This window comes from Triturus cristatus, chromosome 11 (genome assembly GCF_964204655.1).
Source record: "Triturus cristatus chromosome 11, aTriCri1.1, whole genome shotgun sequence".
Taxonomy (NCBI): Eukaryota; Metazoa; Chordata; class Amphibia; order Caudata; family Salamandridae; genus Triturus; species Triturus cristatus.
In genome coordinates, this window is record NC_140594.1 from 167,706,565 (window position 1) to 167,730,379 (window position 23,815).

The 23,815-nt window shown below is 45.5% G+C and overlaps 1 protein-coding gene across 1 annotated transcript in view; it reads left to right on the forward strand.

Annotated features, from left to right (window-relative positions):
- Positions 1–23,815, forward strand: part of ANAPC5 (anaphase promoting complex subunit 5) — a 148,009-nt gene that overhangs the window by 118,560 nt on the left and 5,634 nt on the right. The window contains exons 11-14 of the mRNA XM_085633322.1: positions 5,942–6,077; positions 6,749–6,823; positions 10,123–10,244; positions 16,274–16,381. Coding sequence (XP_085489448.1) covers positions 5,942–6,077; positions 6,749–6,823; positions 10,123–10,244; positions 16,274–16,381 — 441 coding nt within the window. The remainder of the gene's footprint in view (positions 1–5,941; positions 6,078–6,748; positions 6,824–10,122; positions 10,245–16,273; positions 16,382–23,815) is intronic.

A 23,815-nucleotide genomic window follows, 5' to 3' on the forward strand; every position in this document is an offset into this window, starting at 1 on the left:
ATGACGCCCTTCTCTCATTGTTAATTGTGCTTACAATCTGCACCAAATTATTGTCCATGGTGTTAGACACAGAGGAAACCTTTTGTTTAGACATACCTCACAAATTAACTAGGTAATGCCATACTATTACTCTACGCTGTTTGTGCCAACCCGTAAGTGGCAAAATTGGTTGAATAAAAAATTTAAAAAAAAATAAAAAAAAACAATGGGTGGAAATACCACAAGAGATGTACAATACTCCCTGTTTGGGACTCACAGAGGTACAACAAGAACAATGATCATGGTTCCTGGCCTGGCACCGTCCCAACCTGTCCCGGACTGTCACAGACTGTCCGCCCTTTGTCCGCCCTTTGTCCGGGCTTCGTCCGGCACGTCCCGCGCGCGTCCCGCGCAGCAGATGATGACAAGGGTAAAAAGGGGCGTTAGCCAATAGGCAGGTGAGCGGGGAGGAAGCCAGCTGGTGCAACGCACGGACTCCTGGTCGCTGGAGTCCCGTGCAGAGACCCCTCTCCCCACAGCAGCAGCTCCGGCGAAAGAGAAGAGCACAGCCCCTCCTGGGACGGCGACAACCGAAAAGGCAGGTAAGAACCAAATGTGAAGCGGGACCCGCGCCAGCGGGTTCCGCGAGGACTTTTAGGCAATTGGTGGCCAGGCAATTGGTGGCAGGTGAGCGGGGAGGAGGCCAGCTGGTGCAACGCACGGACTCCTGGTCGCTGGAGTCCCGTGCAGAGACCCTTCTCCCCACAGCAGCAGCTCCGGCGAAAGAGAAGAGCACAGCCCCTCCTGGGACGGCGACAACCGAAAAGGCAGGTAAGAACCAAATACAGATGCATAAAGGGCCCTTCGTCTCCTCGCTCTATGCTGTATCTGCCCATGCTGAAGGAGATGCTCAAACCCGCTCCTGATATCTTCAAGTAGCCGGACAAAGCCCGGGTTATTACCCCACATGTTTACAAAATGTACAAAGCCTCTCCTTTAGACCCCTTATATGTTCGCTGCCAATTCCCACTGGATTCCCTAGTGGTTCATACCGCTTGTATGCAGGCAAATGCTCAGGGCACTGGCGATGCTCCTCTGCCGGACAAAGTGAGTAAAAGGATAGAAGCGGCTGGTAAACACATCGTGGCAGTCTGCCAACCAGTGGTGCACCGCCAGTTTCATTGGTTCGCTCTCTAGATATGACTGGGACGAAATGGAGGAGCTCCTCCAAAGCCTCCCGGAGGAGCACCATAGAAAGGGACGCAAGGGGAGAGGATGTGGCCTAACAGCTAGGGCAGTCGATCTCAAATCTGGGAATCCGGGTTCGAGTTTTGGCAATGATGCTCAACATCCTGTGATTTGCGGCAAATCACTTAATCTCCCCGTGCCTCGTAAAAATGAAGTGTCCTTTTGTAACACAACTGGTGTTCAAGTAAAGCGCTCTGATACCTTTGGGTCAAGTTCGAGCTAAATAAAAACTCTGGGGAAAAAAAAAAAAAGAAGAAAAAAAGTTGGTCACAGAAGGCAAACTGATTTCCAGCACAACCATCAGGTGTGCACTAGATGCTGTTGACACAGCTGCTCGGGGGATTAAATTAGTGTCCTCCTCCACAGGCATGCCTGGCTCTGTGTCTCTGGCTTCAAGCAGGGTGATCAACTGCATCTCCTTAACCTGCCTTTCGATGGGTAACATCTGTTTAGGCCTCTGGTTGATAAGATACTGGAAAAAATAAAAAAAGACACAAACTGCGAAAGCCATTTGCGCCTTGCAGACTGCTTCCCCACTGTGGTCCTTTTGCCACTTCGCATGTCGCTGAGGCTCTAAGATCATGTCCCCCTAATCCTCCCCATCCTTCCAACGTCAGACTGCTCAACCATCTTCCACAAGGGGCTACCTCTGGGGTGTCTATTGTGGAGATAGCATCAACGGTAGCTCCCCCAAGAGAACCACCTCAGCCAAATCAATAACTTGCCACCCCTCTTCTACTTCCCAATCACACAACACCTGTCGGAGGACGGCTTCAGCTGTTCTTCCTTGCTTGGCAACATGTCACTTCAGACCAGTGGGTGTTAGACATCATCCTACACGGTTACTGCCTGGAGCTCACCTCCACCCCACCCAACATACCACCCATCAGACATGGCCTCTCCCCAGAACACCAATGTATGTTTCTGGAAGAGGTCAAAGCACTCCTCCTCAAGGGGGCCATAGAGCCTGTGACACAACACCTACAAGGCCCATGGGTGTATTCCGTCTACTTCCTCGTTCCCAAGGAGGACATGACCCTCATGCCCTTTCTGAACCTCAGACCCCTGAATGAGTAGATCCTGTCAGAACACTTCCACATGGCCACTCTTCAGGATGTCATACCTCTACTGCAGCAAGGTGACTTTGTGGCTGTACGCCACCTCAAAAAAGCTTACTTCCACATCCCAATTCATCCAGCTCATCGTCGCAACCTACGTGGTCAGCATTGCCAGTTCAAAGTGCTGCCCTTCGTGGTCACCACCGGATCCTGAGTTTTTACTAAATTCCTTGCAGTAGTAGCCGCGCACCTCCGAAGACAAAACATCCATGTATTCCCCTACCTGGACGATTGGCTGATAAAGTGTGCACACACCCAAGCCACACTAGAACTTCCCAAATTGGGCTTTTTACAGATCAACGCTCTAAAGTTCCATCTCTATCCCATTCATATTCAACCCTATGTGGGAGATATCCTCATTGCATAGGCTGGCAAGGCATGACCTAGTCTGGCAAGGGCTGACCCAGTCCAGCAAGAGTCCAGTCCTTCCAAGCATTGCTGGCTCTTTTTTAGCCAATTAAACAGTCCGCATAGCACAGTCACAACGGACGCATCCCTCAGTGGGTGGGGGCGCACCTACAAAACCTAACTATCCAGAACCAGGGGGGCACATCCACAGGGTTCTCCATATCAACTATCTGGAGCTGCGAGTTGACCATCTAAACCTCAAGGTCTTTCTTCCCCACATACTGAGCAAGGTAGTCCATATACGGACAGCCAACATGACGGCCATGAATTACATTCAGAAGCAGGAGGGCTCTCGCTTTCCTCAGCTCTCTCTGTTAGTTCAGTCCATCTGGTGCAGGGCTCGCCACCACAGGATCTAATAGTTGGCGGAAGACCTTCCGGGAGTAGACAACGACTTTGTAGACCTTCTGAGTAGGATGTGGCAACAAGTCCACGAGTGGGAACTCGACCCGGCAGACCTCCTCAGCTGCTTCCCATGATAGGGGTTTCCAGACCTGGACCTCTTTGCCGCAGCAGAAAATGCAAGATGCCCAAACTTTGCCTCCAGATTCCCACACTCGCATTCCATTGGCAATACACTATGGTTGAACGGGTCAGGGATACTTGCCTGCGCTTTTCCACCTCTCCTCCCTCAATCCATTCGTGGTTCGGAACTTACCACAGACCTCACTCACCCTCATCTTAGTGGCCCCCATGGAGGCCTGACAACTCGGGTCACCACACTCCGAACTTTCGGTGGTTTTGCACGTGAGGCTTACCAAAAGACTGGATCTTCTCACACAGAACCATGGAGAAATCAGGCAACCCGACCCAAAAAGTCTCAACCTTGTGATCTGGCTCCAGAATTCTTACAATTTGATTATCTCAACCTACCACCACAATACATGAACATTCCTAAGAAAGCACGCAGGCCAACTACTCGTGCCTGCTATGCTGCCAAATGGAAAAGATTTGGCTGCTACTGCCTCTTAAAGCACATTGACTTCCCGGCAGCCTCGGTTCAGTACATTGTGTGCTACCTACTGCACCTCCTAACGTGTGGTCTGACCTTCACTTCCATTCAGCTAGACCTGGGTGCTGTTGCTGCATTATCCCCAAAATAGGCACCATGTGTGGCTCCTCAGGATGCCAGTCATTAAAGCTTTCATGGAGGGGCTCAAAAGAATCACCCCCCCCCCCCTGGGTTTCTCTGGTCACAGTGTGGAATCTTAATATTGTACTCACCAGAATTATGGGTCGTCTATTCGAGCCCCTCCAGTCATGTCCCTTACAATTTCTATTTTAAGAAGAAGTTTTCCTAGTCACAATATCACATCACTAAAGCTCCAGCCTTAACCTTGGAAGAACCTTTCATTTCAGGTTCATAGAGATGGGGCAGTCCTTCGTACCAACCCTAATTTTCTTCTAGGGCCCATTAAACCAGAAAGAAAGGGATCTCCGCGGCCTTACTTGGAAACATCCCAATAGCAGACGTTTGTAAAGCAGCTTCTTGGTCTACAACCTCATGCTTTCACTAAACACTACTGTGTGGACGTTTTAACCTGCCAACAAGCAAATGTTGGTCAGGTATACTACGTACCCTCTTTTAGTCTTCTGCAACATCCATAGGCTAGCCACCGCTTATTGGAGGACTGCTTTACAGTCTATACACATCATGTATCTACAGCCACGCATGCCTTGAACGGAAAATGTTACTTACTCTGTAAGCATCTGTTTGTAGCATGTAGTGCTGTAGATTTAACCACTCCCACCCTCCTCCCAAGACTCCTCTGGCTGTTGTAGTTACCATGAAATTGTACTTATTTTGCATGGTCATCTTTATGCCTCTGTTTTCCTGTGTTGCTCTGCTCCAGTGAGCTCCAGTCTCATCCTCACTTGTCGTGCGGAAAAGACCATGCGCATTGCAAGTAAGAGCTGGACTCACACTTCCTTATGACTCAAGAATAATTATTTGAAGAAAAACAACTCTCACTCATCCAAGCCCAACACTAGATCGCAGGAGTATGCACGGCAAATTTGCAGCACTACATGCAGCGAACAGATGCTCACAGGGTAAGTAACATTTTCATTCTTCTACTGAATCACTAACCCGTGGAGCATTTCAGGGCTCTGCCCATGCTTTTTACTGTTTACATCTTACTATGTCTCCAGCTTCTCGATAGTTATGGTCAAAATGTCATTGCTGTCCAGAAGACACCCACATCTACTTGTGAGCCAGTGGTCTGTTGGATATATTTGAAGCATTTAGGGGAGCCTCTACAAAATTGCCAACTGGTAGAGCCACAGTGGTTTAAGTTTAAACGTGAATGCTGCCAAGACATATATTATGCTTCAACTACCAGTAATCTGACCTCCACCACCCCACAACGCCATTCCAGGTTTCTGTCTTTTTGAAGTGTGCAATTTGGGATTAACCTTGAATGATTTTGACATAAGTCTCACTCCCCAAATCAACCAAGCCATCTCATTTGCTTGGTTGATTTAAGATATGATAGCTGCAAAAAATGTTCTTTTTATGCCAGTGGACGTGCATAGATTCTGGGATCCTTAATCCGTTCTAAACTAGATTATGGCAGCGACGCACGTGGTGGATTGCTAAATTCCCAACTTGTACTGAAGTGACGGGGTTTTAAAAATGTTGCAGCGCAACTGGTCTTTTACCTTTGAGAAAAGTGGTCACCTACCACTGTAGGAAGTTGTTAAATTTGCTCTTCTTAAATACCCCACTTGTTTATGATCTTGACACTGATCTGTGCCACTGTGGTGTGCCCCTTGTATCTCAGACAGTCAATCAATAGGTACCATCAGCTGATTTCATGTTTCTTGCAGTCCCCTGAAAGAAATTTCAAAACAAAGATGGACTGAAGATTCGCTGTGCTCGAACCTACATCATGGAATGCACCCCCTCTTAATATTAAAAAGTAACATTTGCTGCTCTCCTTTCCCTAAGCCTTAAGGCATGGTTTTTCTGTTAATTTCCTCTTTTCTTCAGTGGCTCCTCATTCTTTGCCTTGTTGGCAGCTTGATACTATTTGTTAATTATGTCCATGGTATAAATAGATGCAGGTGTCCTGACTGTGTTTGCTGCATCTCTAGACTGTACGGTGCACTTGCTGGCCTCTTACCCTCTGTCTGTGGGGTTGCCCTGCCCATCTGAATGTATAGTGTATCTGCTTCCCTCCTCACAGCACCATGGCGTTGCAGCAGGCACAGATGCTTCTGAGCATGAACAGCCTGGAGGCGGTCAACGTGGGTGTCCAACAGAATAACACAGAGTCCTTCGCTGTTGTGCTGTGCCACCTGGCGGAGCTGCATGCAGAACAGGTGAGATGCTGACAGTTTCCAGGCACAGGAGCATTGAGTGACAGATCTGGAGGGTTCATGTGTTTCAAAAATTATATTCTATTTGTCAGTTCTCTTTTTTCTTTGTCCATGAACAGCAACATCTTTATGGCTTTATCAGCTTTCTTGTTTAGCGTACATCTATAACGTGAGCAATAGTAACTTGAGAGCAGAGAGCTACCATATATTAAAAAAAGCTATATTTCTTTTCCGTTGAGGCGTAAAGTATTGATGTGTCAAACCTGGTCCTGCAGGAACCGAACCTGAATGAACTTGAATCGGAAGAACTTTAAAGATAAATCAGGGTTCAGCAAATTCGTACTCTTCTCTGGCTAATGCTCAAATTGGTTCAACCCCTAAATCTGCCCTCCCAAGTCTGCATTTATCTGAAAACCATTCTTGTTACTTAAGATTTTGGGAAGACAGTCTTAGTGGTCAGTCTTCCTTGAAGCACCTCAAAGTAAAGTGCTTAAAATAATTGGACCAGCTCTTGAGTCTTGTCGAATCACTCACGCCTGCTCTAATGATCCCACGTCCCCCTCAGTCCTCAAAACCCAAGATTTAGCACCACTGGTCAAAGTATCTGCTTTACAGTTCTGAATTCTTTTTTTAATAATGAAACCCTTATCTAACCGATTCATCTTATTTTACAGGGCTGTTTTTCTGCAGCTTCTGAAATATTGAGACATTTGAAGGATCGATTCCCTCCCAACAGCCAACATGCAAAGGTAATATGCCCACAACACATGTACCTGCTGTTTTGGTGTACATAAAGTTAATCTGTCCTTACACACAGAATTTGTTGTGCATGTATTGATAAGTGTTGCCAAACCGCACCTTATTGTGCGAAATGTTAAGACATATGATCACTTGCATCGGTTATGACTTTGAGCTACTGTTTTGTTTTTGTGTTTTTTGAACTGGTGTAATCTTTGGTGTGTGCGCCACCTTCCTGAACTGAGCATTGTGTGTACAATTTTGAAGTAGCCTCTTCAGCACACCAGTGCAGCTGATGCATGGGGCTGAATCCCAATGAGGGCTTGGTCAAGGTGTGGTTCTTAGTTTGAGAGTGTCAGGGGTGCATACGCTGTTGAACCTTGTTCTCAATTTGCTACTCCTTGACAGATGCACTGAGGTCTCGATCAAGGCTGGCGTATGAACCTTAAGTAGGCCAGGGATGCGGGGGCACTTGTTAAGTCTGAAGCACTTTTGTTACTGGGGGCCGATATTGCAGCACCGCTACAGAACCGGCCCCTACTGCTGCAAAACTGCCCTCCACCCTTCCAACCTCCCTGGGAAACGCCCGATGCCCGGTACGGCCAGTCCGGCCCTGGTCTTGATCACAAGTGGAGCAGAAAAGGGTGGTACTTACTCCACTTAGCAAACACTGTTACTCTAAAAGCTTTTTTAGCCAGTGCATTAAATACCTTATATTCAACATTTTGGACTTTGCGTTCAGCTTAACCTATTCAAGTGTTTTTCGCAGCGATTTCTGCATGTTTTGCCATTTGTCTGGACTTTTTCCGCAATAAATACCATCATGTTTTCCAAGCTAAATATGTCCCGCCAAGTATCAGGGATGCAATAATTACAGATTTGTGTGCAGACCTAATTTGAGCATGGATCTGTTTTCCCCCCACAACTTATAATCAAGAACCCGGTCTCAATGAAGAAAATATGCATTTGTCAACTGTTGGCAAGGTCGGAGTTTGATTGCAGCTTCCTTCATTCTCTTCCAACGTTTGTCTCTCAAGTTTCCAGTTTTGAACAGACTGTTGGTATTAAAATTTGGGCTTCAATAAACTAATGCGCTGTTGTGTGCTGAATTTATATTTGCCACCACCTCAAGATAGAGAACACTCCTTTGTGTTGTTCACTATTGAGACATTTTTGAAGTTTGCCATTTTTGTGGGAATTACTGAAAGACTTGTCTTGCATAGTCTGGCTACATCTTTTTTTGTAGTTTTTGGAAGGTGTGGGGTGAACCATTAAATAATCGGTTCTTCATTGAATTTTCAATTATTTTTTTAAGGAAAAGAAATGCAGTCTTTGGTTGATTTTGCCATATTCGTACTTGATCATCCATAAAAAAATAGTTAAAATAAAGTACAGAGCAGATGTAGAAGTGACAATGTATTTTTTGAGTGGCTTTGTGAGTTTCTGTGGGATACATACCCTCATGACGTTACATGGTAACCTCTAGTTGGAGCTAGATAGAGGCTTGGACGTTACTGTAGATAACAGATGTCAATCATTTCAGGGTATTTCACAGGTACCTTGTGCTCCAAGGAGGGTGTTTGTTGGCATCCTTTTTTGTTTAAGATCACAATTCAGGTCTTCCAAATTCCAGAAAGGTTGCCAAAGGTTTAGCACCATGAAGTCTGACTTCCTTCCTGACACCCTCTGAATGTTTTAGTCTGGCTTCCTCCATTATGTGTCCATTGGTTACTTAAAGCAGAAGAGCTGGAATAAACTGGCATCTGATTAAACGGATGCTACACGCTGGACATGAGCCTTCACTCTGGTCCACTGAGTTTTGGGTGACCATCATAGCAAGGATCCTGGTCTTGGTGATGCAGTGCCCATCTCACCCAGGCTCGCAGCAGTATTCTGGGTGTACTTATGTAAGTCCTCCCACTCGTACAGTGCTCTTGATGGCTGTAGACATGGAGGTCTATATGGATCTCTATATTTTTCTAATTGGACAGCAATTTGCCCAGAAACCGCTGCATCGCCTGCTAATTGCACATAGGTAGGAAAGATGCTGTAATCACACCCAGAGAACCTTCCTTGGGTCCCCATATCTCAGTGACTGTGAGTACCTCCAGGTGATGCACAAGTTGTTTTATGGTGTAGTTGTGCTTTTCCATTACAGAAGTTCTGGCATTACGTTGCTCAGTGCACTTGACCTTCTGCGAACAGTCATGCAGTGGTCTCCCTTATCTTCAAAATCTGTGTCAGTGAGGGAGGGAAGAACATCTTTCTGGGCTGGTCCCCCTTATCTTTAAAATCTGTGTCAGTGAGGGAGAGAAGAACATCATTCTGGGCTGGTCCCCCTTATCTTTAAAATGTGTATCAGTGAGGGAGAGAAGAACACCTTTCTGGGCTGGTCCCCCTTATCTTTAAAATCTGTATCAGTGAGGGAGAGAAGAACATCTTTCTGGGCTGGTCCCCCTTATCTTTAAAATCTGTGTCAGTGATGGAGAGAAGAACATCTTTCTGGGCTAGTCCCCCCTATCTTCAAAATCTGTGTCAGTGAGGGAGGGAAGAACATCTTTCTGGGCTGGTCCCCCTTATCTTTAAAATCTGTGTCAGTGAGGGAGAGAAGAACATCTTACTGGGCTGGTCCCCCTTATCTTTAAAATCTGTGTCAGTGAGCGAGGGAGAGAAGAAGACCTTACTGGGCTGGTCTCCCTTATCTTTAAAATGTGTATCAGTGAGGGAGAGAAGAACACCTTTCTGGGCTGGTCTCCCTTATCTTTAAAATCTGCATCAGTGAGGGAGGGAAGAACATCATTCTGGGCTGGTCTCCCTTATCTTTAAAATCTGTATCAGTGAGGGAGAGAAGAACACCTTTCTGGGCTGGTCCCCCTTATCTTTAAAATCTGTGTCAGTGAGGGAGAGAAGAACATCTTACTGGGCTGGTCTCCCTTATCTTTAAAATCTGTGTCAGTGAGGGAGGGAAGAACATCTTACTGGGCTGGTCCCCCTTATCTTTAAAATCTGTGTCATGAAACACAGTTTGATCAGTGTTGGTGAAACAAAACACATATGGATGTTTATTTAGCGTCGTGGAAGGTGATGTAAGTAAAGGTAGAAACATATTGGCCAGATTAGCAATAGCTGGGGGATCAGAGGTAGCACTGACTTTTTTCCTGAGGGCCAGACATGATAAAGGTACTCTAGCATTAAGCGGACGTCTGTGACCTCATCCTTTTTACATATCCAGAGCTGCCTGACTCAACATGTTTCACACAATGCTCAGAAAACACCCCAAACCTTGTTTTTATGGTTTGTTTTTGGTTAGCTGTGGATGCTCTTTGAGCAGAAGATACAGTTTGATAAAGCCATGAATGACAGCAAGTACCACGTTGCCGAATCCCTCGTGGCCGGAATAACAGCGCTCAGCAGCATCGAGGGAATGTACAGGTAAGGTGGGATTCAAAGCAGGTTATTTGCCTGTGGATCGGGTATAGGTTCCTTATAGTTTCTGTGTGCATGTTATGTTTTCTGCGTGCAGGTGTTGGAATGGAGGATGTCCACTTGAACAGGATCTTATCAGAAATGTGAATGTGAATTGTCCTCCGGCTGATTCAGGGCGCTCCTCTTCCTGCACCGGCTAGTGGCGCGGAATGTTTATTGGGGCGGTGGACGAGCAGAGGAGGCACTGGTAGGGTACAGTGTCAGGCACATCTTAAGGATTTTGGGGACCCTGGGCAAAACCTATTTTGGGGTCCTCTGTTCGGAACAGCTTTGAATTTATGATCCAATTTCAGCTCTTTCATGCCCTCTTTGGCCAGGTCCCTGACCGTGCACAGGCACACTCGTCCACATTCTAAATGTGTTTACATTTAATATTCACGGATAGTGATGTGTGTTTTCAATATCGTAACCCAGCAGCAGCTCATTAATATTACTTCAAATGATCTCTGTGACATCTCCTCTTTTCTCATATGTGAGGTCCTGTTTTGATCTAAAAGAAGCTTTTTTATAGATGTTGCATGAAACATAAGCAGACTTTCTCTACAAAATATCTGTAACAGACTCAGAAATCACCCACATTAAAAATAAATTAAAGGAAAACGGTGTTTGAAACAATCTATTCAAGAATTATTAAAGGTCATCTATCAAGACTCTGCAGAACAGATGTGGCTCTATCAGCGGGCCCCTGAAAGGCTGGGGTCCGGGTCCAGAGCCCACTTTGCCCAATGATTGAAAACGTATCTGTACAGTGTTTGTGTTTTGACCACTAAGGGGCTTATGCTTCAGTCAGATCATGGTTGGGCTCTTCTGATTGGTGGACTCACTTACTGGGATGATATACATAAGCAAAATGTCATCACTAGAGCTTGGTGGTGAAGAGATGATGGTGCAGGACCCGAAGTGGGATCCCTCCTACAGGTTGGAGAGACGGGCCATGTTTCCGTGCTGCGAAGGCCTCGTGGAGAGTTTACCTCAGGAAGTGATGTAGCACGAGTCCTGTGTTGAGGTTTCGGTACCTACCTCTGGTGGGGGATGCAACCACAGTTTGAAACATGCTGGAGAGATTGCCTGACATCCCAGGGGAAGACAGATGTGTCCAGTCAAATGACTGGAGCTTGGATGACCAAGTAACGCCTTAAGCCAGGAAGGGGTGGTCCTGATCTGTGAAAGTTTTGTCCTGTCTAAAGACAACTGTAACGTAGAATACTCCAGGGAAAACTTGAGCGATCCAGCCCTTGGTCCTTCTACTGGTTTTCTCAGTATTACTGCAGCTTTACTGTGCAACTGACCTAGTGCATGAAAACGCTTAACAGAAGCTCCGCTCTGCTTTCAGAGACACTCTGCTAATCGCTACACTTGCATTTAGTGCCTGTTTCCAAGATTCCTGCGAAATGTAGGTGCAAATTGCGACCTGTCTATTTTGAATTAGCTCAGGTGGCGCAAACTAGCAGATTTGCAATGTGTGCCCATGTACATTTTTTTCCATCCATTTATAGGGATTTATATGCTGCACCCGACTCCTCCCATTACTGGGCGCACAAAGCAACATTTGTCCGTTTGCCCCCATGATGTATGGTAGTTTTCCCTGCTGAAAATCGCAGGTAACAAACTCCTGAGTCTGGTGCAGTTGCACCGGAGTTGTGATACTGCTTTGGGCACGGATGGGAGTAAGCACTCAATACGGGGTTTGCAGACCAGATTTATTCAGAGACAAAATTCCAACAGTACAAACAGGGCCGGCTTTAGCTCTGGTGGTGCCCGGTGCCACAGTCTTTTTTGGCGCCCCCCACCCATGACCTCCTGCTCCACGGATTCTCACACTACCACACTACAACATTTCCCCTCATCTCTCCATAGCCCTTCTCTTACATACATTTTGTGTTATAGCACTACTCATACCAGTGTAGGATGTCAGAGCACTTTACATCTCACACACACACATTATATAGAGACAATGAATCCTTCAGGCTATAGAAAATGTTACATAACACAATGAAGAGTACAAGATTTAGGAATCACATGTGATCCACCAGTAAGCAGCATCTTTTAAAATCATTTTGTCAAAGAGATTTAAAACATAACACGGTGGTTGGGATTGGCTTCACTAATAAGAATATATTTCAACCAAAACAATCCTTTTTTAGCAATATTCGGATAATAAAAGACTGGTGAAAAAAAACAATGTTCTAACCTATACCATGCAGTTCTCCAATGACAGTTCATTTGTCACTGTGCTTTATTAGGATTGTAACCTATGAACTGCAAGTAACACAAGGATCTCTGTAACAAAAGCAGTAACCCACTAAGCTATCCACCTTAAATACAGTTCAGTAATCTGCATTGTATGGTTCTTTGCAGAAGGCACAGTAGCACAAATAAACTTTAGGAACCAAACTTTTATTGGTGTTTGGGAGTTAATATTTATAGAAATGTTTTTAAAAGTAAAGGAGGCAAAACTTAATGTCACCATACCATTCATCAAGACAGAAATGTTAACGTTTTTAGTTCAATTATGCAATTGTAATCTTACTCTTCTGTGTGACTTTAATTCACAGGTCCAACCTTTTACAGCATGCAGCAAACCTGAAACACTACACCAAGTTGAATGTTGCTTTCTGTATAGATTTTAAACACTGTACCAAGTAAAATGTTACTTACTATATGGTTTTTTTTCGAGCTGCCTTCCAATTGCAAATTTTAAAAATGAAACAGGTGGACCTCACGTAAAACCCTTTAATGGAACAATTAATGTGACCAAACTGACGTGTAATGCACTACCAAGAACGGAGCTCACTTTGTGTGCCACTGCTAATCCACGAAAAGGAACACAACATGTTGTAGTCTCCCTGTCGGCTCCGGGCAGTTGTTCTGCGAATACAGAGCTGTAAGGGCGGGGGCTGACAGTAAATCTACGTAATCTACAATGTCATGAACACAGGTGTCTTCCTGTTATTTCCACGAATACCCACGTTGTGGAAATGAAAGAGGGATAACGGTGCGCACTGCAAGCTTTTGGGCGATGCGAATGGTGCTGATTTATGAGCACAAATGGCGCCTCCCCAAGCTTGACGCCCGGTGCAGTGGCACATGTCGCACCGCCCTAAAGCTGGCCCGGAGTACAAAGCACATTTTGCAAAAGTTAATGCACATTAAAACTGGGAAGTGATGTGCTACAGCGACAACTAAATATCGTTCAGGTCCCTCGTAGCATTTCCTGCTGTGAAGAATACAATGAAGTCTGTGCTCGTCTTATGCACTGGTATGTTTAATTTCCAGTGTATTTATTTTTCTGGGATTGGCAGATTATGTACAAACAGTAGCGATCTGACTGTTCCAGAGCACCCAGCAGGGCACCTGGAAGGCTGTAATTGACATATTCCACTGTTCAGCATTCTTCAGTATGTAAAGCACTTTCTATATATCCATTTTGTAGAGTCAAATCTGTGCAGTACCATGATATAAATTCAGACGTTATAAATTTTATAGAATTTGTTTCCATTCAAATGTATATTCTGTCCAATGTAAAGTGGCAAGCCAATTTACAAATTGTACCTATGTAATTCCTCAAAGCAATTCTTTTCGAGGGCCACTCTGTCCCATTGTGTATTTTAAAATGTCCGCCCCGCCCCCTTTACCTTCCTATTTACTCTGATGTTTAATGGAGTTTTACTGATTTATTTAGCTTTCTGTAAAGTGCAGTTTGTGTCATCACTGCGATAGTGGAATGTTTTATTTGCCTCCTCGTCTGGGATGGAGAGAGTTGTGTTTTCCCTGGAGATGGAGCTGACATAAGTCTCTTCTCTGCCAAGAGAGTTCAGGCCCTGACACTCCTGGGACGGGCTGACGTCAGCACCCCTGGGAGAGCCTCACTCCCTCTCCGTTTGGTTACAAATTGAGTAATGTACCACATCATCTCCCTGGGATTAGAGCATGTCCAGTAGTTAAGGCATTACACAAACTAAAAAGAATGATAAATCAAACCCTTGCAAATGTAAACTGAAGAAGACAAATGACTACACTAGTGAGAACATTTTCCAACTGTAGGTCATGCTGGAACAATTCTAAAACTCATGTCGGTGAGGGCAGTTGAGCACTTTTCTGGCGTCCCATCAGCTTTTTAGGTCTTGCCTAGCGACGCAGCGCGAATGCTCTGCTCGCCTTGGCGAGATCTATTGTCGTCGGTTTCTCTGCCGAAGGAGGACAGGAGATGTGCACTCCGTATGCGTGCACATCTCCTGTCCCCGTGTAGGGCTGGCGTTCTACACAGCGTACGCATGGCACGCTTTCACTTTCCCTCCCTGGAGCGCAGGAAGCAGTCTCAATATTTTGAGCTCACTGGGAGGACTTCCATGCGCACACTGCATCACATCTGTGTTTTCAGGGCATTATAAAGCGGATTGCAGTAATTAACTGCCAATCGGCCTCTTCTCTTCTCCGCAGGTGATTCAGGACAGTTAATTTCTGTCAGAACTGACATGAACGGAGATATTGGACTTCGCAGGGAGTTTTACTTTTAAAACTAACCTCCACCGGGTAGAAAGACGGTAGTTGTATATCTTGTGCATGCGAACGAAGCTAGAGGTGCTCTGGTGCTGCTTCCGCGGCGCTAACTGTTCTATGGTTTGCCAAATTAAAGCTAACGCCGTCCCTAACATTCAATCCTGTGCCCATTTTTATACAAAAAAATATAGTTCACATTTGTATGGCAATCAGTAAACAAGCATTTACAAAGCCAATCAACCTTGCTTTGCCACTGCTTGTTTCTTGGTCCTGTCGTTCAGTGTTGCCCCTTCCTGCCCGCTCCCCCCTTCAGTGTCCCCCACCCCGAGAGCGCTCTGTCCCCTCCACGCCTTTTACTACAGTTTAAAACCGCTCTAGCCCCCGCGCTCTCTCGCACCTCATCTCCAGGGGGCCTTATCGCGTCGCTCTGACGTCACAAACCATAAGTTTCGCCATCTTGGAGAGGTCGGTAGACTGTCGGCTAGATAGCGGCTGCGTGAAAAATAAGCCCAACTCCCGCTGAAATATATCATCAAACAAACCCCTTCCCATGGAACGACGACAACGTCTTCATGTGTTCAATGTTGCAATAAGAAGAATTTTGAATTTAGAGGATTAGTCCTCTGAAATTAAATGGAAGTATCCAATGAACCTCGCGTCTTGCACAAATTAGGCTGTCAAATGGAAGCTCCGAAACGAGAACGGGCGTTGGCATAGCCAATAGGACTGTCCTTGGCAAGCTGGTGCAACAGATTTTTAAAATCATTTTTTACAAGCATAGCAGTGAGAAAAAAACATTCTGCTACCAAAGTGTCATATACTAGGAATGCGCACACGAAAGTGCGATAGCGTTTTTATCAGAAGTGTGGGAGTGCTGGGTGGTAAAAATGTGTGGATCCCCACGGACTCGGGATCTTTTCCCCCACATAAATGTGCTTAAAAATGCATGGTTTTTTTACCAAAGTTTTAGGCTTGAGGGGCCCCAGAGTAAGACGACATTCTGGGATCCACACGAGGCACACAACCCTGAATTTATTGGGGGCAGTTTTATAAACATACATATTACACAAACTATTTTTAAACATGCATTTGCAATGCAACAGGTATCGCATTTACGCGAGTTTCAGCTATTGGCATTGTAAACGACCATGCCTTTTATTTATGTTTTGGTTTTTGAAACCTAAATAAAACGTATTGTCATTTACATGCAAATAGCTTAAACTTGCGTAAATGCAAGACCTATTGCAATGCAAATGCTTGTTAAATAAGTTATTGAAAAAAACAAAACCTACTTGATCGTGGTGCGCACAGAAATGGAATGTTGTCTTTTAAATCACGAATACTGACGTTTCACAGGGGTGGCTTGGTTGTCCTTGACTGAAGGTCATTTTCTGTAAGTCTGATCCATGATTTGAATTACCTGGAATCTTTATCCCTGGTGGTTTATGAGCTCTCAATCTCCCTTTTAATCACAGAAAAGCAATTGTTTTGAAAGCACAGAATGAGAACTCGGAGGCACACAGCGTTTTACAGACCCTGTTGACGCACTGCCAGAAAATCAAGAACACAGAAATGGTGATTCGGTAAGTGATTGGATCCCGGGTGGTTCGCCTTCCTCCCTGCTGCCTACCCCCTTTTGTCACTCCCCTTCTGCACTCTATCCTAAGTGTTGAAATGTCAAATGCTGAACCTTCTGCCTCATATATTTACATGTACTATGCCAGCCCCCTTTTCTTTTGGCCCGTCAGCTAGATCTGCAACCAGCCTTGCATCCTATAACCCCCCCCCCACCCCCACCCCCCCCCAACTGCAATGTAATGAATCTTGCGGCATACTCCATGCTATGAAATGGTGGCGTACCTTGCCTCTTTTCACTCCCTCCTGCTCAACACAGCTCGCTCTGTTCCTCAAAACTAGGTTTGCGCTTCTCAGTGTGTCAAAGGAAATTAACTGTTTGCACACCGACTATTTACATTTTTAGTGGTTTCTCCCACATATTTTTGCTGCAACCCTCCCAACAACTTATTTTATAAAGACTTTATTGACTTTTTGTATGCTTATAATTTCTGTCTTTGTGCCCAAAATCTAGGGTCCCCTTCATCTCGTATTTTTATTGCCCTAGAGCAGATCCTCGAAGGGAGGTGAGACTAGGTTGAGGCCTTCAGAGAACCCCGGTATTTGTGATGCTGTGCCTTGCTGGAAGTTATTCTCCCCCATCCAATTCGCTCCACCATTGCTAGTAGGATAATGATGCACCACCTTGGTCAGCGAGTTAACCCAGATGCTTAAGGCATGTGCCAAGTGACATCAGGGTTGCAAGTTTCAATTATGCGGCGATTTGATCTTCCTTTTATCCATTCCCTCTTAATTCAAATGACTCGTAACCATGCTTGACATTTTACCATAAACATGTATTTGAATCCCCTTCCAAATGCAAATTTAATCAGAAAGTGATTCTTGGTGTAAATCTGTTAGACCGATTTAGAGAAATCTGCATTTAAAGATGTGCTCAGGGTGGGAATGAAGGGATTAAAATGTTAGCTAGATCTGAACGGTTGGTACCACTTAAGTTCTCCAGTATCAAAATTAACAAAAAATAGGGCCCTCTGATTGGACTTTGAATTTTTTTCCCCGTTGACAATTTGTTCTACGTATTGAGTGTTCTAATTGGTTGGCTGAAGAAAAGGTTGCAACTGCCATTATAGGACTGGGGGATTCGTTCCCAGTGTCCTAGGAAAGTTAAAAACAAAAGTAGAGTATGAGAGGGCATGGTAGGGACAGCCTGACCACGTAGCCCTTGTGAGCGTGACCAAAAAGGAGGCTTTGATCAATCTCTGCTCCCATTGTACCATATTACCATGGGTGTGAAGCTTGGGTGGCAGGTTCAGAGATACCCTAAAAAAGGCATACAGATGTGGGTTTGGCACCTCCTGCAGGACCTGTCCAGAGGATAGTCCTTGTGGCAACTACCCGATGCACATGACCAAAGGCTATGCGTAGCAGGGAGTGCTGAGACCAGGGGGAGGGTGTCTTCTGAATATGATGAAAAAATTCAAAGGTTAAAGTGACGAGTTAGGTATGGTAATAAGATCTTAGTTTACGTTTAAAAAAAAATACATTTACTGAAAAAACCAAAGTTAAAAATGACGTTATAGTTTGGTGTTAAAACTTAAAAGCTAGTGGAATGCCATCAGTGATGACATTTAACATGACGTCAGCTTTTAGGTTATTAGGCATTCCTTTTTATCATATTCCTCCACATAACTATAATCTCAATTTAACCTTTTTGTTTTTTTGAGTGAATATATGTATAAAGATATTTAAATAGACACATATCCTGCCCTGCACACATCCTTACCCATACACCCTACACTGCACACATCCATACACACCCCCTGCACTACCCACATTTATAACCACACACCCTACTGTACGTGCATCCATACCCAAATACTTTGCCCCCACACATGCACACACACATACACATACACACACTCCTGTACACAGAAACTTCCCCCGCATGTGCAAACCCTTGCTCATACACGCACTCACCCTACACCCAGACACACCACACGTCTTTCCTAGTGTGGGAGAAAGAGTGACTGGGACGTGGAACATTTGTATGCTGCTCCTAAATACGTGTATTTTTTTTTGCTACTTTGCAAGCCAAATCCCATCTTGGAAGATTGGGGCCATCATTTTAGTACTTTGGGGAGGAATAAGATGTTTGGTTAGATTTCCTTAATTGCAAGTGAATTTATATCCTAGCTCCAATTGCAAACACGGTTGTATCCGTCTTGGTGTAATACAAGGATGGAAGCCTTAGACATTTTGCAGTTAGGAAAGGCAGCTACAAGAGCACATACCTTTAGGTATCTTAGTTGCAAATAAACTACTTCTTATATGTAGTGAGAAGTTCTTGAGCTGCTTCAGAAACTTGGATAGAATGCTCTCTTTGATGTGGAGACGGGTAACATTCTTCGGGCCCTCAGTGACTTCCAAAGCTTTTCTACTTTAGACCCTGTTTGTAAATGTGCATAAGGTCCTAAAATTCTTGTATGGCTAGCCCTTTTAGGCCTACTTTGAATACTCATGGAATAAATGATATAGCGTTTTTGTGAGTCTTTGAGTTAATCTCAAATAATGTAGCTGAGGTTTTCAAATGAGGCTGATGGAGCCATATGTTTTGTTGTGGACCTTGACCTCCCATAGAACCAAGGCCCTGGATTGAAGAAGAGGTGCTTTCTACTTCCCAGCACTTGCAGCTGTCTAGTGGCATGGCCCAGCAGATCTAACATTTACTTCAATAATAAACCCCCCCCCCCGATTGTCAATGCAGGCAGGGCGGGTCAGCTACTTCCCCATTGTAGTGCACGTTTTTCACCTGATATTACTGGGGAGAATTAATGTCGGGTAACATGCTGTGAGCTCTGAGCCCCATACAAAATGACCTTCACCATGAAGAAGTATGCAGGGAGGGAAACTCAAATCAAAGACCTTTGGATAAACCTCTTCTGTGTCTTTTAATGCAAGATATCGTTAAACATGCATGTATCCTTGTATAATGTGCAAGAGAGTGTTGTCTCGTAGGTTATCTTTGGATGCCCAAACGCCTGTGTAATAAGGAATACAGTTGGTACTAGCTTGTAATAACTTAATACATGCTCCTGGTGATGTTCCTTCAGGTTGAATTCCACTTTTGGCATCCAGGTGGCAGTAGACACCTCCTTAAATCACACCATACAGTGCATTTCAGTAAGATACATGTTTTTGTAATGTATGTTTGCTATTGCTCACAGTTATATTGAATAACAAACTCCTAGCGGGGTACATCTTAAGTCTCTATACCGCTGGGGTATAATGTACCATATTTTTCATCCCAGGTAATTGGCAGTGTCTGTATTTGCTACCCAATTGGATTGACATTAGATATTAGATGTTTATTTGTTGCTGTATGGGACTGGTAGTGAGTGTCTCACCCTCTGGTATGAGAGTGGCTGTGTTGTACCATTGGTACTTTATATAACTTCTAGCAGGAGGAGGCTCCGGGGCCTCTGATAGGATATCACTTCTTTTGGAAAGTGTATTTGTTACGAACTAGACTTATTCCCACCTCAGTGGTTTGCGGGTGGATTAAAGGGGCAGAACAAGGGAAGGAAAGTGATGGCCATGGCCTTATAATTTAACTTCAAATAAACAGCAGTTTCCAAGTCACACTAGTAAATGTAAACTTCTGATGCATACTTCTAACTGCAGACTTCTCACCTTTTTAATCTCCCCTGGCACCAGACTTTAACATGCAGTTCTGCCATGTGCTGGTAGGTGGCGTGTGGCTCAGCATTTGCTCTGTACCACCATGGGAGTGAGGGAGAGGAACTCCATATAAGCACCACCTCTGCGCGCTGACGTCAGTTCCTTTCTTTCCGTGCCCTCCGATGGGGATCCTGAGCTCAGCTCCCAAGTTTTGTTGTTCTTTTCAAAACTCCAAGAACGACTACAGGCTTCCAACCACGCCCAGACTGAAGAAAGCAGATGCCCGTCACAAACCTGCATGAGGTGTGCTTTTGGGCTCCAGTCACAAATCCTACGTCATGTGACATATGTGCCCTCATGCACCTGTAGGTGATCTGGGACGTTGCCTGACACAAGAATCGGTCATAGTTAACACACAAGTCTCGCTTCTGCTCCAAGTCTGTGGCCTAATCTCATTTACTTTCATGGGGTCATCCTGTGAACAAGCCATTTCCTGCTTGAGATCTTCAGGACATTCCAAAGACTAAAATAAGAATACAAAAAGTCACTATCCTGCCTCTGTAGCTTCAAAAAGCAGGTGCAAGGGTGTCGCGGTGAACGCTGCACTTCTTCGAAGTTCCCGTTTTCAGAACTGATTCCTCACCTGGTCCTGTGTGAAATGAGTTCCCCTGGCCTTCGTCTATCCTGCAGCAAATGGCGGCCTTCAAGGAGAGCATGCTGCATATCTTTGCCGTGCTTCCTGCTCCTTCTGTTCTGTCATCGTGCCCCAGGGAGTCGCAGGGGAATCCAGTCTGATTACAGTGGGCGGGTCCTCCCCTGACATCCGTTTCCTTGGGACATGCTACCAGGCCACTGCTGATTCTGGTACAAACGTTCTCACAGGCACCAAGATCTATGCCAGTTCCCGTTGCACCGGTGCCGATACAGATTAGTGATAGAAGACACAGTGCTGACTCCCATGTTGGAACCCAAACCGACATCCCTGACGTCACACTATGAAATCCCAAAAGCGCAATTGGTTGTTATGCAGCCTGACTCTAACCCGGAACCTCTGGCGTGACAAACCAGCAAAGGTTGCGTTCTCTTTTTAGCTCGGACTCTAACCCTATGTAAGGCACACATACGGTCCTCGGGACACATGATGATGACGTTCAGAAAGAGGGTTATGGTTTACTTCTTCCTCACTGTACTGTTGATACATTGTACTTGGATTTACAAAATGCCAGTGGGCTCAACTCCTTCCCTGATACAGAGCTTGACTCACCACATCGACCACCAATGGGGAAAAGTGCCTCGTTTGTTGTGGTGGTCCAGAGGGCAGTAGCCCTCCATTGAGACAAAAATATTCTAGCAGAAATTTTGGAACCTGGGCTAATGTCATCGGAGCCCCAGCTTTCATGGAATGATGCCCTCACTAATGCTTTGATGGCTATACGGTCCAATCCTTGTTCTTGACAGTCAGTCAGCCGGCAACATAGTCTTATGACCAGTAATCTGGACATCCTAACCAAGCACCCTATATCTGAGAACCTCATTGTGCAGGCTTAGACTAGCAAAGTCAATCCTAATTCCTTCCTGACCAATCCTTCAGAAAGGGAATCCAAAGGGATTGACGCTTTTGGTAAAATATTTTTGCAAGACTGGCCGTTAAGCCCCTAAATGCAGTTCGTTTCCTGGGCACGTACATGCATGCTGTGTGGGACATGGCCACTGTGCTGGCTGTCCTAGAGGACCTTGGAGCTTCTCCGGTTCAGACCTTACATGGTTGACCGAGTGCAGCGAAGTATGTAATCTGTGCAGACCTGGATACTACTGGTTGCACTGGCAGGGCAATTGGCACCAGTATCGTGCTTAGAAGGCACGCATGGATGACATCAGCTGGATTTTCTGCCAGTGTGCAAGCATACTTAATCGGTATGCCGTTCGATGGTTTCAGAGTTTTCAGGGATAAAGCAGAATTGGCTCTGGAATAATTTATAGACGGCCAAGCCACTGCACACTGTTTGGGGTCACTCAGGCCAGTAAAACAATTTTCCCATCAGATCAAGAAATTCTGAAACCGTTTCACAGGGCTAGCCAAAACCAACCAGTGGTACAGCAGATAGTCCAGGCCTTTTCAGACATGGATGTGGCAGCCACAAACTCCGCATAAGGCGCAGTAGGGGGAGCAGCCCTCCAGTTTCCCTTCACCTTCCGCAGCGGTTACTAAGCTGCTTTTGTTTTTCCTCAGTGGCTCCTGCTAGGCCCGTGGAAGGCAGGATTCAACATTTCATCCTACGCTGGAGATCCATTACATCCATTACATCCTTCGTCATCTAACTTCCACACCAGAATGCATTTCGGAGAAGCAATCCTGATGTAAGTGCATGTTTTACTCTCCGTGGTTACCATCATACAGATACAAGACTTGGAAAAAGGTGACGGATGCTGTTTATGCTACTTCCTGACCCCGAAGGAGGGCTGGGGCTTCAGGCCGTTCCTGGACCTTTACCTACTGAATGCCGTCCTGCAGCAGGCCAGATTCAAAATGCTCTCACTGACTCCGATTCATGCTGCTGTGTACCCAAGAGACTGGATGGTGTCCTTGGACTTGCAGGACAATTATTTTCATATACCTGCCCTGCAGTCTCTCGGACATTACCTGCGGTTTCAGGTGGGGCAAGCACTCTTTCAGTCTGCCATGGTCCCCTTCCGCCTTACCTCGGCCTCTCACATGTTCACTGAAGTCATGGTGATGGTCGCTGGAGATAGTGTTATTCAAGCCTTTCCTTCACCACAGTAGGTTTCTTACTAAAGAAGCCCTGACCCTAGTTGTTATGGCACTCATCACTTCCAGGCTTGACTACGCCAACCTACTATATGCCGGTCTCCCGGCTTGTCATCTTCACCGCTTACAGCTGGTGCAGAATCAAGCTGCCCGCCTGATTTTTCGCCAGCCGAAATTCCAACATGTCACTCCCCTCCTTCACAGTCTTCATTGGCTTCCTATTTCCAAACGATGTATTTTCAAGATGGCATGTTCTACCTTCAAGGCCCTCTCACAGGCTGCCCCGGCCTTCATCTCCTCTAATCTGTCCCGTTATACCCCTTCCAGAACCCTTCGATCCTCCTCTCTTAACCTTCTTGAGATTCCCAAGTATAAAAGGAAAAAGCATGGTGGCCTCTCCTTTTCTGTTTTGGCCCCTTCTACCTGGAACGCTCTGCCATTAGCTCTTCGCATCTGCCCTAAGTATGACTGCTTCCGCAGACTTCTGAAAACCTCGCTCTTCCAATCTGCATACGGCTAATTATCTCATCCTGGCTCTCTGTTATTTGTCATTTAGCGCCAAGAAACCGATGGTGAAAGTGCGCGGTATAAATATTTTAACATAACATTTAACATAACATAACATCGAGTCCGGGATATTCAGGATATGATGCTGATATTTCGGAGTCTGTCTTGGGTTTAAGTAAAGATTTCTCTGAGGCTTCCTGGTCTCCTGGCCTTGTGTATCTGCCTTATGTAGTATGACAAATGGCACGTGAGGGCCCTGCAGTGGAACCTCAGGTCCCAGCGGGCTCAGCAACAAGTCTGACTCCCCGATTCCCTACTGATCTCACAGGAGAGGGCTCAAGATCTGCAGTAGTGACTGAGTTAGGCCACTCTTCCTTCCCCATCCAGAGCTCATACTGGTGACATATGTGTCCTTGTTGGCCTGGCCACCCATCCAGGACAGGTAGACGTCGGAGGCCTCTTGTCTCCAGTATAGAGCAGACTCCACATC